Raw genomic sequence first — 17,818 nt, 5'->3', positions numbered from 1 at the left:
TACCAGCAGATCTACAGGCGTGATCTTCGGCGTGACGAGGGAACGTTTTGCCATAAGGCTTCCCCTGAGCCCTCGAGCAGACGATATGAAATGCACCAAGTTATAGGCATTGAACAGTTTTTCGGGAAGCAAAAGAATGATGCTGAATCTGTACTGTCAAAGTGCACATTGAAAAGTATCCTTAGACCCCTGTTTCTTAATGAGTCAGAACACAAGAACGAGTCGCGTTTACTTACCTGCCGCTGCTTTCAGAATGTAGCCGAGACACTGAAACTGTGGTGACGATCATCATGTATTACGAACGTGTGTGAATACATAATGCATAACACACAATAACACTTATCATACATCATACAATGATACATGCATGCATGCATCCATATTCATCCCAATGGAGGCTATAATCATACAAAAACTGAAAAAGATTTATTTTCTGTTTACCAATTAATGTTCTTACCGGTGTAACTTTCTGTGCTTACTCAGATGTGAACAAATGAATAAATACTGTATTTCCAAGCAATGGCTTTGCGTTGGTTGGTAACTGTCGTACACGAGCTCGAGCGTTTTGAGCGCGTGGGCCATGTGCACAGTAAGGGAGATAGGTTTGCAATCTCTGTACTTGAGTTGACCGCTAGTCAGGAAAATTCCTCATCCGTTCCTCTTTCAAGGCGTGAGTGAGTGAGTTTAGTTTTACGCCGCACTCAGCAATATTCCAGTTATATGGCGGTGGTCTGTGAGTAATCGAGTCTGGATTAGACAATCCAGTGATTAACGATCATGAGAATCGTTCCACGCAATTGGGCTTTGATATGATGTAGGGTCTTGTATTACTGATCTAGTCGTTTTACAAGTTTTAGTCTATCAAATCCATTATTTGAGAGGATTCTTACCGAGTCACCAGGTCCAAGTGCAGGCAGCAGTTTAGGTATTTCAGCGAAATCATGTTCTGTTCAACAAGGTATTTGTGAAAACAGGATGGTCGTCGAACAACAGCTGAAGGTAACTTGGATGAAAAAGGGGTTTCAGTTTGGATTCTACGTTACATGTATCGATGTACAGGCGATCCCACGACTTGATCTATTAGTGTACGTCTTGGTTCAGTAAGGCAAGGAATGGGTCATCGCTATTGGTTTTTCCAAATTCTTTTGGCCGACTGCACTGCCTTTTCGTAAATGCTATGTAGGTTATCTGAACAACTCATTTTATGTGTGAATCTCTAGGTTTGAGCAGAGACTATATAATACTTTATATGGTCTCTGGTTTGAGCAAATATTGCAATGTTCCCGTAACCAGAACTGGGGGTCAATGTCTGATAGGAGAGTGAATGGCACTTCGAACCAAGCAAAGTGCCCCTTTTTCTTATCACAACTGTTGAATTTGTACAAGGTATTCATTAGAGTTCCAACTAAATATACTACCCATCAAAAGCACCCAAAGCACTCACTATATCTTATACATATATGTGTGGTTACATCGAAGATGAATTTCTCCACTAACTTTGGGGAACCAACTGCAAACTTTATGCAGGTGAATTGCACGAGGATCATGCATTAGATTGCTAAAAAGCATGTGCAAATATCGTGAATGTGAACAGCTGTGTTATGGTGTAAGAATTTGTTAAAAATTCGCCAATTTCCACTCAGTTTCAACATTGTTTTAACCCATGACAATAATCTTTTCAACGTTACGAATTTGTTTTACAATACATCAGTTCATGTGTAAACAGTACCTTTAAACAGTATGGAAACCTTTGTAAAATCTAGTTCAGAACAGTTGACTTAAGTAAATGGCTACATTTACACTAGTGAGTCTAAACTTTTGATGGTGAGTATATATCTGTGCTGAGTATTTGTCAAGGTCTGGTGGGAATGTCTTGACATTTGAGAGGTTTTCTATTGTTGATGTTTTGCAGCTGTTGCATGCTGCATTTTCAGCTACTCACTGTTCAGAGTTCATGTTACACAAATACATAATGCCTCTTGCTCTTCTTTTACAAGCCCATTTCTGGTGTCCCCCGCCGTGATGTTGCTGGAATATTGCTAAAAGCGGCGTAAAACCAAACTCAGTCAGTCAGTCTTCTTTTACACAGCTCTGCATTGAGGTGTCCCTGATAGATATTAAAGCCATACTGCAGTGATGTGGGGACAATGACAATCTCCTTTGAATAACAAACCGTCACATTCTGTGGACGACAGGCATACCCTGCACATTCTCGGAGGCATCGAACATTTGTGTGATGGGTCCGTTAACACAGGGGAATTCCCGTATTTAGTGAGTGAAAATTTCCATAGCTTTGAACTCTGAAAACAGTGTGGCTCTAAATACTCACTGTAGAGACTAGTCATTGTCTTAGATGTCAGTCATTTCTCATAATCGTTTGAAGTTCGTGTTTTGCATTAAAGACTGTCAACGTTATCATTCACGTTCACATATACTCACTCGAGTAAACATTTTCATAACTTTAAATTTTGAATTTAAAAACCAGTTTCCTGATTAACGAGTTTAAAAAAAATCCTGATTCTTTTCCTCTTTGTCAAAATATTGTGCACTTTCGAATTTAAGCCCTGGGCTTAAATATGGTTAAAATATTTCATCACTAGAACAGTGATTTTCCGTATTTAAGCCCGGGGCTTAAATACGGGAATTCCCGGTATACTAATGTAGCTTGACAAAGGTATGTTTACAACTATACCAAGAAATCATCTGACCCATGAAACATCATCTGGAACGGACATTTCAAACATTGCGGTGATATTCCCAGGGCCCGGTTTGACACCTTGACCAGTCAACCAGTTAACAATGTCCAACATAACTGACTTCTTTCACTTTCAAGTGACATTTGTCCGTGTTGGGTTTAAGTCCTATTTAATTAAACAGCTCTGTCCAACACTTTAATGCCATTCTACTTATGCCCTTTATCATCATTTTCTTACCATACTATGATATGATACTCTCAGATGGGAAACCACTGTAACGCATGTAAATTCTTTTCATGATTATCTCGTTTTGTGATGTGATATCGATCGGCATCTACCGAGTGGTGTGTTGAAGGCGGTAAGCGGTAAATACTTTTGTGTCAAAGGTATCTTCCTTTCGAAATGTCCATCCTCGTGAATATCATTGCTGATGGCGTTCTGGACATTATTCTTCTCTCTCAGAACTATATCACTACCCGCATTTGCTTTGGTGCGTAAATTCGCGTACAGTGCGCGAGACTCGTACCTTTCGCTTGTGAATGTGTGTTCAACTAGAATTTCTCGATTGTCGTAATTGTCAGCGGCAAGTTATCCAAATCTTCTTTTCAAGCATTTATAAGAAATTGCACATACTGAATGGGAAATAATCAACCACATGATATGCTTAATGACCTATATGACGTTTAATCAATATTAAAAAAATAATAATAATGGATATTTTAAGCGCGCCATTTTCCACCCACTGATACATGCTCAAGGCGCTACATAAAAGCATACATACAATGCATACAGAGGATAAAATAGCAAAATAAGTATACATTGAAATTGATGACAGAAAGATTGACTTTAGGGATAGGCTTTGGAAAAAAAGAAAGTCTTCAACTTAATTTTGAAAATTTCCAATGTGCATGACTGCTTTATGTGGAGAGGGAGAGAATTCCACAGAGTAGGACCAGCGTACTGGAAAGACCTCTTGCCAAGAGAAGAAAGGAGAACTTTGGGAACGGAGAGAAGACAATAGTCTTGAGATCTGAGAGTTCTGGTAGGGGAGTACACAGTGAGAAGTTCAGAGAGATATGAAGGAGCTTGATTATGCAAACATTTATACACAATGCAAAGAAGTTTGAAGTCAATCCGGAACTTGATTGGAAGCCAGTGTAATGATGAGAGTACAGGGGTGATATGGTCTCGTTTAGTGGTAAGGGACATAATACGTGCTGCTGTATTTTGGACTTTTTGTAGTTTATTGAGATGTCCGTTGGTGAGTCCGTATAGACTTTTCAAGCACTCAAAACGTTTATTTTTTATTGCAAAATCACATGCAAGTTCTATTATATAATTCAACTGGAATAGTCTGAACGAAAAAAAGTTTCAAAACACGTGTAATTCAGGAACAGTCAACTGCAAACATTTGCTTCCCTAACGTTCTCAAAAGTCATTTATCATTTATCATATTCAAAGAGTTCCGAAATATGTCAAATTACAATCTTTTTCAGGTTGATCCGTGTCAATTATCTGTTCATCTGAAATCCCCTGATCGCAATTTGAACGATTTAAATACTAACGTTTGTCATGTGTTCTTACCAAGGGAGATCACTCCCAACATCAAATATCTTAATTTAGTTCCATGGGCCTAAATACGGGAACGAATTTCCGATTTAAGGCCAGTATGATATGTAAATCCCGGTAATTGTGTAGTCATAAATGATTCCTATACATTGCAAGTTTTCTTGGAATGTGCCATTAACATGTTGCGTCAAAAATATCGGACAAAGATAACAAGCAGTGTATTTCCAACTGAAATTTGTTTTAGGCAGTGATATAGTATACACAAACAGAAAATTCGCGGCTATCAATCCGACCGAGGGCTGGAGTTATGGCCCTTTTTCAAAGGGAAGCTACTCTAAGCTGATTCTTGTGGTAGCATGTCCAGATGTCTAACAAGCATATCACGCTGGAGACAAGCGGCATCTCCTTGTTTTGAGTTTGTCATGGCATTACATTATTTCTATTCGAAACAGAGTCAGGGATGTCGTACATACTGACACAGTGACACGAAGCGAGGTATATAAATGCAGTTTACAGGACCGGACACGAGCTTCTTCTTCAGTAATGATTCCTAATTTTCTGCTGTCAACCATTTAAAGTAATCTGTCCTACAGTGGGGAAAAGACTCCAAGTCGCAGAGGCCTACCAGCTTAGTTTTGGAACTGATACTCAGACCGTCCTTGCTCCTGCCTGTACACAGGCAGAAGGCCTCAGCTGCACCCCTGACTTTCGGTATCCTAAGACCACCGATGATAATTGTCTGGGAGTACTTGGGTATTCAAAGAAGGGACGTTTAAGTGCATCAGTAGAGGCGACTCATTGTATCCTGCAGCAAATGCGATCTAAACTGATGTGCAAAAGAAAGTACACAGGTTGTACACAGATAAAAATAACAAAACCTTTTGATGATATGGAAAATGTATGTTGAAGCACACTGCAATACACGTGTTTTATCAGCAAAATGACATTGTAACAATAAACAGCGATGTAGTGATAACCACTGCAGACGGTTCCTACGATGCTGGAAGGTCAAGGCCATTCCACGCAGCGGTCGGTAGGCCCATACATGCCAGCAGGACGAAGTCGTCTTGTCACTGTGAATCGGATTACACGATGACCCAATGATGTGGCTACTGATGACGTCACCGTCAACATCCAGTTGCGTAGGTAAATAACCCGCAGATAGCGATCCTCTTGGGGTGTTGTGACTCTGGAACGTCCACTTCTGGGTCGATCACATGTCTGGCCTGTCGTGCTGAAACGGTTAAACAGCCGAATTATGGTTTGTCTTGTGCAACCGAATGTCCTTGCAATATCGCTGTTGAAAGCACCCATTTGTGTCATTCCTTTGGCCCGTTCTCGTTGCGCCGACGTCAATCTTGGCCTTTCCAGATTTCTGTCAAGTGATTGTTCAGTCTTCACGACAAACAGGTTTTATACTCTCTGTCAGAAAAGTGCTGGTGCATGGGACAATAGTCACAATTTTGCAAATATTCGTGCAAAACACGTACAAATGTTTTTGGTTGCATTTTGGCAAATGAAACATGATGGTTGCGTTCTATACAATCAATGTTTTTCAATAATTTTATTAGTTAGAACGCATATTTGGGATTGCAACAACAATTACACCTGTGTACTTTCTTTTGCTCGTCAGTTTACAAAAAATGCTGTTCTTTGCTATGACTGCTTTCATAAATGTTTCTGTCTTGAGGGGGCGGTGGGGTAGCCTAGTGGTTAGAGCGTTCGATCGTCACGCTGAAGACCCTGGTTAGAGTCCAGATGGGTACAATGTGTGAAGCCCATTTCTGGTGTCTCAAGCCGTGATATTGCTAGAATATTGCAAAAAGCGAAGTATAACCAGATTCTCTCACTCGCTGTTATGAGAGTAAAGAAGGGCGTGTGTTTTAAACATTGTTAAGTTCATAGAGTATATATTATTACGGTGTAGTGTGTTCTTTGTGTCCCTGTGGACATCTGTATTGTTCATCTTGTGATGGTACAAATCAAGCCGTGTTTATAAGAGAAAAAAAATGTTAATCGGTACTGTTGAATTCGAATCATCATTTGGCGAAAAAGGAGCTCCAGATTATATGACTATCCCCTACTTTGGCTTTCCATTATGGCCACTCACGTGTGGCTTCGTAAACAGATCTCTCAACTATTCGCCTTACGCTCGCCACACATGTTAAGGGCATTGTCAGTGATCACGGAGTACAGCGCCTCATGACATGGGTTTGTTTTGTGTCTATTGGAGAAAAGGCAAGTTTAAAATCGAACATCTGATGATCTTCATGATCACAACACTGCGCCCTGCAGCTGGGATAAATTTACAGACATGAAAGTTGTTATCATTTTTAATCATCACTGACGCAAATAACTACCTGTATTCAATAAAAACAATTTAATCAGGTGGGGTTTTGCCGTCCCACGATATATATTTTCTAGTCGGCAGGTCCAACGTTGCACGACTGCAGTCCTTTGACAGTTAAATCATCAGGATTATATTTAGTTACAGGCTGTGAAGAGATTAGTCAGAGAACCCCAGTGGTCTGATATGCTCAACCTGGCCTGTGGTATTTTGATAATCAAATATATTAAAAAATAACACAGCGTACGGTATGCTGGTGGTATTCGAACCAACAATCACAGGTTTCTGACAGTTCTTAAAGACGCACCTCTGCACAGCTTTTTAGCCCGCCTAAGAGGACCCATTTGAAAAGCTGTTGGGTAAATTGTAAATGAAATAGAAATACAAAAAGGTTTATTTCTTACCGTCAAAATAGGTTGGTTAAAACGACACCGGCAATAAACACATATTTGAAATTGTACTTATTTATAAAAAAAGAGATCAAACGTGAGAAAGAGGAAAATACGAGAAAGCAAACAGTCTTGTAATTGGTAATTGTGGGATAATTGGAGTAAAAAATGAATCCTCGGGAGTCTACAAAGCAATACAACCATCTCTGAGTATTTGTGATTTTATTCTGCACAGATATGTTACTAATGTATTGTTCGAGATCGGGCATATGATATAAGTCTCTATGTAAGTAAAGTCTCTTACTCTCTTGCGTGTGTGACTGGCTATCCGGAACAGAGTCCCGTGTCGTCATGTGGGTCTCTACCTCTCTGAGTCATCTCTTTCTTGAGTACAAGTACTGGCATACAGTTTTATACATAATATGTATTTACATAAACAGAATGGACATGAATAAATTGACTCTGACTTGATGGACATTTATGCTTATCAAATGTACAGTGAAGTTGGGGCGTCAATTAACAAACCTTAAAAGCCAGATGGCGGACAGCGTCACAAAGGTCAGTGCCTATATCAGTGCCCACTAGCCCGATACAGACTATTAGCTAATCCCTCTGTTGTTTAAACTCTGCCCATTTCCAAAAATGGGCACTGTGGGAGTAAAACGTCACAAATAACGGGCTGGTCACGCTGTGATCGTTGGATGCTCTAGTGTGAATTTTACGCTGCTTTTAGCAATATTCCAGCAATATTATGGCGGAGGACACCAGAAATGGGCTTCACACAATGTACCCATGTGGGGAATCGAACCCGGGTCTTCGGCGTGACGAGTGAACGCTTTAACCACTAGGCTACCCCACCGCCCCTGAATCTGACTAAGCACTCAGCACTCAGACTGATGTGCTGGGTCGTGTTAATGTAAATAAAACTTCAATACGTGATCAGACTAAACTGATCACATGAAATATGAATACGTAGTATAACACGTTGCCATTTCAGGGTTCGAAATACCCCATATATTAGTGTGCCATGGCACGGTAAATATAGAAATGGCACCGCTTAAAAATGTCCTCGGTCTTTTTAGAGACATAACTCACATTTAGTCATTTAATTAATGTTAAAATTTGTATAGCGCCTGAATCCAAGGTTTGCTCTAAGGCGCTTGGTCGAATGCTCTGTGGAAAAGAACTGTTTTTAGTTCTTTTTTGAATGGAATTATGTCTGACAAGTTTTTCAAGTTTTCAGGTAGTTGGTTCCATAACAGAGGACCTGCTTTGGCGAAAGCTCTATCGCCATAACTCGCTCTGCGGGTAGAGGGCACTACTGCTTGTTTTAAAGAGGCTGATCTCAGTCATTTAATCCCTAAAACAATTTTTTTCCAAATTGAATGATACCATACATATGTGAATGCTCATAAACCCATTTCTTTATTCAACAATAAATTTCAAGTAACAATCATCATTGTCATTTATTCTAAAAACATGTGGGCATACTCGATTTCTGAAAGGCACACCTAAAATATTTGTCTGGTGCCCTAAGGCACACTTAGAAAAAAGTATTTCCATCCCAGCATTAAAAAAATGTTCAGATGTGCGGTTATACTGTGTCAGTCAATTCTTGAATTTGAACTATAATGAGAAAGTGAAGCCATAAATATAACATGTCTCATTTAATCCCTTTCTTCAAGGCATCCTCAAAACAGCAAAGGAACTTTTTAATGACGTCCATTCTCATTTAATCTCTTGAACTTCATAAATAGATCTAATTCATAAAGTCTTATGTACATAGTGATGATTTTTACAATATTTGATAGGATGTGATTTTTAACAGAGATTGGGTATGGATGTGCCGTCGAAGGGGTTGAAGAACCATAAAATTATTGTCCCCCTGAGAGGGTACGTAAGTCCCATTTCATTTGAAGTATTTTATATCTACAATCGTTTTAATAGTAGGATATTGGTTCTTTTAAGGTTCGGCTTCATTTCTCCATAATCGCCAACACCTGAAGGGATGGTGTAAACCAGCTAACGTCCATGCAGATAGCAAAAGTACTGTAAGTCCCCATGGTCCCTAGTATGGTGATCTACCTTCAGTTGTTGGCGATCTCTGGTCTATTTTTATATTATGCATTGTCCAAATAGTGCTATTAGTTTTAATACATGCTAGTGTTAATTCTAACTGTGATAGTCTAGTTATTTTACTGTCCTTTGACAACAGGTTTTATAATAAACACATATTCATTATCAGCATAAAGTTTGTTCTCGTCACGCTATGGCTAAAACATTGCCGATGTGACGTTAATACTCACTCACTCACTCTTCAAGGCACCACCCGTGAAGATCCGGGTTAGAAATGGTCTTCAGTAACCCATTTTTGTCGTAAAAGGCGACTAACGCGATAGGGTGGTCAGGCTCGCTGATTTGGTCGACACATATCATCGTATCCCAATTGTGTCGATCGATGTGTCGATCGATGTGTCGATCGATGTTCTCGATCTCATCACTGGATTGTCTGGTCCTGACTCTATTTTTTACAGACCATTGCCATATAGCTGGAAACATTGCTGAGTGCGGCGTTAAACAACAACCAATCCAATCCAATCTTCTAGGCATTGTCTATTCATGGCTTGCAGCTACGTACACTTGTCAGAGGATACAAGTCTGTGATCTAGACAACCAGTGGTAGTCTCAGTGGGTTAGATCGCTGACTTTCGCGCTGTCGATCAGGCCCCGATTTCTCGAAACAAACTTAAGTCTGATTTTTTACTTAAGTTCGAATTTCTACTCAGATTTGAGAAAACTCATTTCCCATGTTGAACTGAAATCGATATTAAACTCCCACATAGTAGACAATTTGAGTTTGGTGAATAGAATACGTAAGTTGTTTGGGATTTTTTATTTTTAAAATGCAGCTGAGTTAAAAATTCAGCTGTTTCAAATTGTCAAACTCATTTTGAAATTTGAGTAAATCTAAAGTTTGTTTCGAGAAATCGGGGGCGGGTTTCAGAGTGTGGTGTGGAATCCAACTACATCAACTCAACTGGATTTGTACTTGTTATAACATATGTTACATTAGATATGGCTAAAGTGGCAAAACGGTAGAGGAAATTGATAGTGTAATTCTATGATAATTGAAGTTTAATTTGTTATGCGATACCCATCGTTAGAGAAATATAGTATCATATATCCTGTCATTAGGTTTCATAACGCAATGGTCTAGTGCATGGATAATCCGCTACAACCATATTAATTAATTACCTGATGCTCTAGGCGGAAATATAATAACAAATATACGCTTGTCAGTGGTGGGCCTACATAGAATCGCCCTGGCTAACCCCCGTAAACAGGTTGTCAGTGGGTCACGGAACGGTAGGGAGAAAGTCGAGTGGACGCACCAAGTTAAGTCTATAGGTATTGAGTGTTCAGTTTCCAAAGACAAAGAACCAAACACTGTTAATAGACAAAGTCATTCAAACAAAAATCGGCTCCAAAGTGTCTAACCGAAACAAGGAAAGATATATTCTGTACAGAGCTTTGCTTAAAATTTCGGTCCTGGGGAAATCAATCACAAAACATCACAAATCGATTTGGACAAATTTAAATGCAACATACAAAACCACCCTGAGCGATTACTTGTTTAACTGAAGTCATTAATGAAATGCTGGTGGTCTCAATTCGTTCCTTTTATTATCGTCTTCGCCATTCTTGTGGTTTGACTCCAGGGTCCATCCATGGTACCACCCAGAATATGTCAATGGCGTCATGGAACATGATGGCAATTACAAAATTATTTGGAAATGTCTCAGGCATATCTTAGACAACAAACATGATATTGTCCTTTATTACTACTGCATTCAACAAACAAGGTGTTTTAGATTGGACTTATTTTATGATAGTTTCAGGGAAATATTGTTTCACCAATGAAATTGTTTATATCATTGAATATAATTTTCTGTCCCTTTTGACAGTAATGTGACTGACGAGATTCGGGAAAAAACATGGCAAATATGTGGACCTTGCCATTGACATGTCACGCTTGCATCCCAATTATCAAATTGTCTGATTCCAGAATGTTCTCGGTGCCGTTGGTTTGACAACTCCTGCTCTCTTGTGTGTGCGTGGGTTCTCTACCACGAGCACAGCCTTTCTGACACTCTTGGTAATGTCGAAGGCTGTGGTTTGTCGGTGTCTCCTTATTCTTCCAGAAAATTCTTGATGAGTTCGACTAGGCTGTGCTTCCTGGGGAAGTCCCAATCAATGTCTGGGCTAGGGGAGCATGGGCACGTAAGTTGATTATGAGCCTTACCAGCCTGACTATGCCAGGACCACCCAATCCCTCACTGCTACTTCATATTTCAAAATGTAAAACATTATAATGCACACGGCTCTCATTGGTATTACCATATTCATTCGAGAGCAGACATGAAACTTTACCCTCACTCCTTAATTTCTGCTCAGCCATATCTTGTAAGAGTCCTTGTTATGGCAAGTCCGGTATTCATCTAAACAAACACGGCAACATCTAGACACATTTTTGTCTCTGAAGCTTCAGATTTGTAAATGTCCATCACACAAACATTTTGAAACCTTACTTTTCCATGGGTGCAAAGAACAGGTCACCTTTCCATGGTCTTCCCTCTCTGGCATGATCCCGACTTGACAGTCACAAAAAGGCGCTCCTGATACAGTCGAAACTGTACTAGCGCTTCTGCTTATGGAGATATTATTTTTACAATGTCTAGCAGGTGATGTATGTTCAGTGAGCTTACTTATGTTTGATAATTTTACACCTTGTCAGCAAGATAATAACTGTTTCCTTCTGTAATAGTCAAAACAATAAACCTGATCTGGTGAAAATCACTTTATTTTAGCAATACCCCATCAATATAACGGCGGTGGACACAAGAAATGGGGCTAATGGTTTAAAGCGTCCGGTCGTCAAGCTGAAGACCCGGGTTCGATTCCCCATACGGTTGAACATTCCCGACAACGTCATCATCTTCAGACTGGTGGAACAAACATATACAACGTTCAAACTGCAGACTCTGGATTTCAGAATTTGATACTGGAACTACTGGACGCAAAAGGCCGCCCGCCTGTCACACAGGCCATGAACACTGCAAGCCATCTTCGGCAAACACTCAAACGAGCAGCACGAGCAGCATGAGCATCGATCTACGCAACTGGGATACGATGACATGTATCAACCAAGTCAGCGAGTCCGACCAGCCGATCCCGGTAGTCGCCTCTCACGATAAGCATGGGTTCCAGAGGACCAATTTTAACCGGGGTATTTACGGGTATTGGCAGTTGGGAGGTTGCCCTCCAGTCAAGCAGTCTTGTGGATACTTTCACGCTGAAGCTTTACGCACAGATCTTATGAAACAGATGTAGAACACTAATGTGCCAATGGGGATGCCTACATTTTCCCCTTAAGGTCATATCGCCATATCCCACGTCAATGTTAACTGTGCCATTGAAAAACACTTTTCAGTTTTGAAGGGGATAATATTTAGGAACCATGTTGTATGATTGTACATGGATTTAGAAAATGAAAATTCCATTCACGTGTTATGAATTTCGTGGTAACGCCAATTTTCATGTTTTCATGATGTGCACGTGACCGTGGATAATTCCAGATTTACAGAGGAACGTGCGTGTGTTGATGCACATTTCAATGATAAACACCTGAACGTTGCTATGGTGTTAAGCTCAGTTATGCGTGTTGGCGCCTGTCAGGTCAGGAATGGCATATTGGAAGTTGGAATGAGGCAGAGCATTGTGGCACGAGCTCTTCACGTTTCACAGTTAGTAGCTAGCAGATTGCAATCATGAAATCGACAAATACCGTCGATGATAGACGTCGATCTTTTCGACCATGGGCGATAAGACAGTTTACTCAGAACGACGGTGTTGCAAAACCATGGTCAGAGTGCCTCTTAAATTGGAGCCAAACTTCCCCGAGCCACAGGTGTTAGTGGACAGACGATTTGTAATCGTTTACACATATGGAACCCAGGCGCGAAGCAAGCCAAGTTTTTCGTGTAAGCCCGATAGGTTGCAAAGCTTTATATTTAGATAGTATTGAGGGCTTGCCCAACCATTTCAGCAACAATCATGTGTAAGCCCGGGCTTTCCATTTATAATGGTAGCTACGCCCCTGGGACCTGCATTCCCTATGTCCACGTGTTATTCCACTAGTGAGCAGACCATCACATTACTGTAAGACGCCGCTGGTGGTGGCAAGGGCAGCACCGCTGAACCAATCGTGGCTGGGCAAAGAGTTAGCGTAGACGGAATGAGCGTTTTCATGCCGTTTGCGGGATTTGATGCTATGACTAAAGATGACATTGGACGGTTTGGACGGTATGTCTCGTCAACCTTTTTCTTGAGAATAGAGGCGGATTCATCCGATATTAATGAGTTCAACTTTTGATAGTAAATAACTTGATAGACAGTAGTCAGTTTCAAATGTTACCAGCTTGGATACGACAAATTCAGAAATTTTATATCAGAATTATGCATACCAATAATTTTCTATCTCTGGCCGTCTGATAATCTTCTTCATACCATAGTGGCAGAAAAACTATTGAACATTGTAACTAATGTGCGAAATAGTTTCCAAATTTTGCTTGCCAGTTAGGCTAGCTATGCCTGAAAGTTACTAGCCCTTAAAATAATTCTCTACCCCAAAATTTAAATGTAGACAGGTTTCATCATTAAGCTGCTAATATGATGAACATTTTTATCAGGCCATAATCTCGCATGACTTAAAAGTGTATTAGAACTGAACAAGTCGGAGAGTGACATAATTACAAAATGACCCCATGAAAATTCACTAGCCAGTCGGGCCAGTGACTCTGGAGATTTACAAGCCCGACTGGATTTGTACTAGCCATGGGCTAGCGGGCCAGTGGCTATTTCACACACTGATTGTAACCCCTGTAGATTTAATACAGCAATAATTCAAAAGAACATTATTATCACACCTATCATCATACAGAAGCTGAGTGAGTGAGTTTAGTTTTACGCTGCAATCAGCAATATTCCAGCTATATGGCGGCGCTCTGTAAATAATCGAGTCTGGACCTGACAATCCAGTGACCAACAGCATGAGCATCGATCTGCGCAATTGGGAACCGTGAACTTAACCATGCTTCTTTTAGCGTCAAGATATTCAGGGGTGCTTAATTTTTTTTCACGTGTATATAATGCCACTATAGATTGTGAGATTCTGTAGAATCTGCAGCAACATGTACTCAAAAGAATACAAAATGGCACTATTTTTTTGTTTGACGGATTAAGTCAGATTAACAGCCTTAAAAATTCTAAGAAACTACAAGTAACATCCTTTGAACAAATGTGCAAGAAAAACAAGAAAATACAAGTTTAAGCCAGCTCAGTGATTTTATTATATAATGCATGCTAATGTAAAATATAATATAGATTGTTTTGAGTATACAAGTACAGATCTTGCTCAAAATAAAGGCTTGAGGTGATTATTCATCTTCATGTTAAACATCAACTGCACTGCACTGTCAACAGGAAATATTCATACAGATACTTAACAAGTAAATCTTCAAAATAATAACTATATGGTCAGTGTTATGGACAGTGTTTTCATCAGAAAATAGTAACTGCTATGTATTCAAAGACATTCCAGTCTCTCCGCTGCCTCAGGTTTCTTCTTGGTTAGTCATGGTTAAGCAAAGATCAATAATATGCCTTCGCAACACCTTCAACAAGAAAACAAACTTTAACATATTTTAACAATAACCTCAAAAACATTTCTAATTGAGCACATAATTATGGCTATTTTGCATTTAATAGAGGACTAACTGAAAAATAAGAAATTCATTGATAGAGCCTTACTAAGATTGACATAATGAACACTAAGTGCACTGTTTAAATATGAGCAAATATACCTTTAGTGATTCTGATTTAAATATAATGTTCCAGATATAGAAACCGAGTAATACTAAGTCTCCATGGCATATAAGGCTACAATCAAATCTTTCTGCAGAAAGCACAACTAAAGCAGGATCTGATTGTCCAACGACTTCATCTAGAACCTGTGTATCACTAAAACGTTGCCAGACAACCTCTTGTCCCAGATGTGGAGCAAGGGGAACCAGCGATACTTTGTGAGACCAGTATCTCCCAATTGACAGACACCCAGTTGACAGACACTGAACTAGAAGGTTAATTCGGGTTACACCTACGGGTATAATGGAACAGTCCACTGTTCAGTGAGTAGAGTAGGGTGAGCGTGAAAGAGGTTCGTTACTGAGAAGTTTGATTGTGTGTAAATAGAACCTTGTTGTGATTAAATGATAATCTCTCTTCTCTTCTCAAAATTATTTTTACTATCAATTATTATCGAATATAAAAACAGGTTTGTCAATGAGAGGTTTGATTGTGTTTATTTATTAAAACATTTTGTGCATTCAAGAAAAGGTTTGGGCACAACTTATCCAACTAAGAAAAGCCCTCTCCCAAAAATAGGATATGTTAAGTTAACTGGGCACTTTTGTTTGAGACATATATACTGTATAGATAAATGGCAGAGAGATATGTACATATTCTGCTTTTCAGTTAATGAGAGACCTGCATTGCCATGAAAGATAAGATTAAGACCAGTCAATGTTCTAATTTTAACGATACTTTCTAAAGATTTTAACAGTTTACTTTTATTAGTAAACAATGGACATTCAAGGAAGTAATGAAAAACATTCTCACATCCATGGCCACATTGACATGATGTGTCACTTTTTATATTTATTCTAAATAAATCATAATTAACTGTACTTGTCATATATATCGTAATCTTGTGTGCAAAACATTTAACTTCTTTATTCCATATGAATAATATTTAGGTGCACACTTTTCTTTCATGTGGATATTAGATTCAAATGATGCAACAGAGTTGCAATTCCTAATAGCTATCAGATTATTATTCCATATTTTAACTGCTGATGGAATAAAAGATGATGTTGAGTACCTCAGTCTTGTACATGGTTGCCTAAAATTATTGGAGTTTCTTAATTCATAACTTATCTGGTTGCCTACTACAGGTGGGAGTAAATCCTGAAGAAAAACTGCGGAACTTTAATGTCTGAAATGCTCCAATCAGTTTAGATGTCAATTTGACAATGTTTTCAATATGATTATCTCAACTACCGTTAGACGAGAAGGTTAAAGCAGAATGTTTATGAAAATCAAGTTTGTTTGTTTTGTTTTTTAGCAGCAGCAGCATTCAAAATTCAAATGTCTTTTTGGCCATCTTTCAAAGTAAATAATACAGCTTCAGTTTTCTTCTTGCGTTCTTATTTGGACTATTCCATTATAATGTGTAGGTAACGGGTAGTAGCTAATCTGTTCATTGAACCGTAAATATTGTTGTTTTAAGGCGTCTGCGAACTGCCTGTCTGCGTAATGGGAGGACACCGCCCATTCTTGTTATTAAAACTAAAACTTCACAATTAAGCTGATGATCTGGAATGCTGTGAATGAGATGGTGATTGATGAGGTATCTCCCCTGACAAGCTCCACATCCTCCCCCTCATCTTCGACCTCCTCCAGGCCATTACATCTGAAAGGGCATAAATGGGATGCAAGAATGTGTTACTTCTAATTATTGTTTATACAAATGTCCAAATGACGTTTCTGTATTGTCAAAAGCATTGTCATTGTAATTTGGGAATCTTTTGTCAGTTCATCACTGAAAGCATCTTGTTTCAAGCATTTGGTTGCTGCAAATAGCTGCAAAACTGCTGATGCTGCGTTAAGCAATTCTCACTCACACACTTATGCATTTGGTGGAATGTTGTGTATTAAGGTTGTTAGGATAAACTGGGGCCTGATGCTGAACTTTCCAAAAAGTAAGTTTAGCACAAGATCACCATTCATTAATGCTAGCTTAGTGCCAAGATCCGCGGCTTAAAGAGCAAGGTTCCTGTTGAAAAGATCACTCCTAAAAGCAGTGATGTATTCAAATGGTTCTAAACCTTTTTTGCCAAGATTCTATCCAGAACATGATTCCTGTTACAAGTATTCTATATTCTACTCATCTTCATTCTAATATAAGCAACATCTGACTCAGCTTCAGAAACTGCAGTATTAGGCTGGGTACTTTGGGAAACAATGTGAATTGTTGAATTCTAGGGGTGAAACGGTATACCGCGGTATTTTGCCTTCGGTTCGGTATAACGTAATGCAATCCAAAAATTCGGAATTTTCGGTGTTTGTACCGTCATTTTATTCACCTTTTTAAACCTTTTCTAAAACGTCATGAAATCGAATCATTTCATAAAAATCTATGCATTTCTCTGCTGGACAGCCGCTATTTTCCTGGAAGTAAGTTCGAGATCGCCTCAAGTCATCTACTTACAAAGTCAGCAAATGCAGATACCAGATCAGTAGCTGGGTTCTGTTTCTTTTTCAGTTATTTCAAATCAGACGAACATCGTAATAACTTATAAAAGACGACTTTATCATAAAGACATACCATCAGCCAAGTACTCACCATGTTAGCTAAGATACAAAGCGTTCACTGACATGAAGTCAGTGAATGCTATGTATCTAAGCTATCACCATGTTTGCTCTGATGCAACACACCGCGTTATATAGCTCGAGTAAACATGCCATCCGAAAACGTATGATGTAAAACTCATAATAAATACTATCCTCTTCGATCTCATTTTAATTTTATTAAATTTAATGCCATTTTCATTCAGAAAAAACACACTGTTTACAGTAACATCGGAGAAAACGCGTGTGAAATGGCATCACCTCATTCTATACGCAAACCACTTCCGCTT

At 39.2% G+C, this 17,818-nt stretch overlaps 1 protein-coding gene and 1 long non-coding RNA gene across 2 annotated transcripts in view; both read right to left on the bottom strand.

The window, feature by feature from the left end:
- Positions 1 to 700: 700 nt before the first annotated feature.
- LOC124285276 lies at positions 701 to 12,211 on the bottom strand. Its single transcript, XR_006900778.1, has 3 exons — positions 12,191 to 12,211; positions 8,088 to 8,091; positions 701 to 802 (listed from the first exon to the last, which is right to left on the bottom strand). It is a non-coding gene; the product is annotated as an uncharacterized LOC124285276 (long non-coding RNA).
- A 2,175-nt stretch (positions 12,212 to 14,386) lies between these two features.
- The window catches only part of LOC124285266 (alpha-mannosidase 2C1-like), a 64,971-nt gene continuing 61,539 nt past the window's right edge, over positions 14,387 to 17,818 (bottom strand). The window contains 2 exon segments of the mRNA XM_046721462.1: positions 14,387 to 15,155; positions 16,447 to 16,590. Of these exon segments, the coding sequence (XP_046577418.1) occupies positions 16,467 to 16,590 (124 nt within the window). The 3' untranslated portion in view covers positions 14,387 to 15,155; positions 16,447 to 16,466.

The sequence above is a fragment of the Haliotis rubra genome, unplaced genomic scaffold (genome assembly GCF_003918875.1).
Source record: "Haliotis rubra isolate DU_JTF1 unplaced genomic scaffold, ASM391887v1 Scf357, whole genome shotgun sequence".
Lineage (NCBI taxonomy): Eukaryota > Metazoa > Mollusca > Gastropoda > Lepetellida > Haliotidae > Haliotis > Haliotis rubra.
Note: the sequence above shows the minus strand (reverse complement) of the source record. Positions and strands in the feature narration are given on the sequence as shown.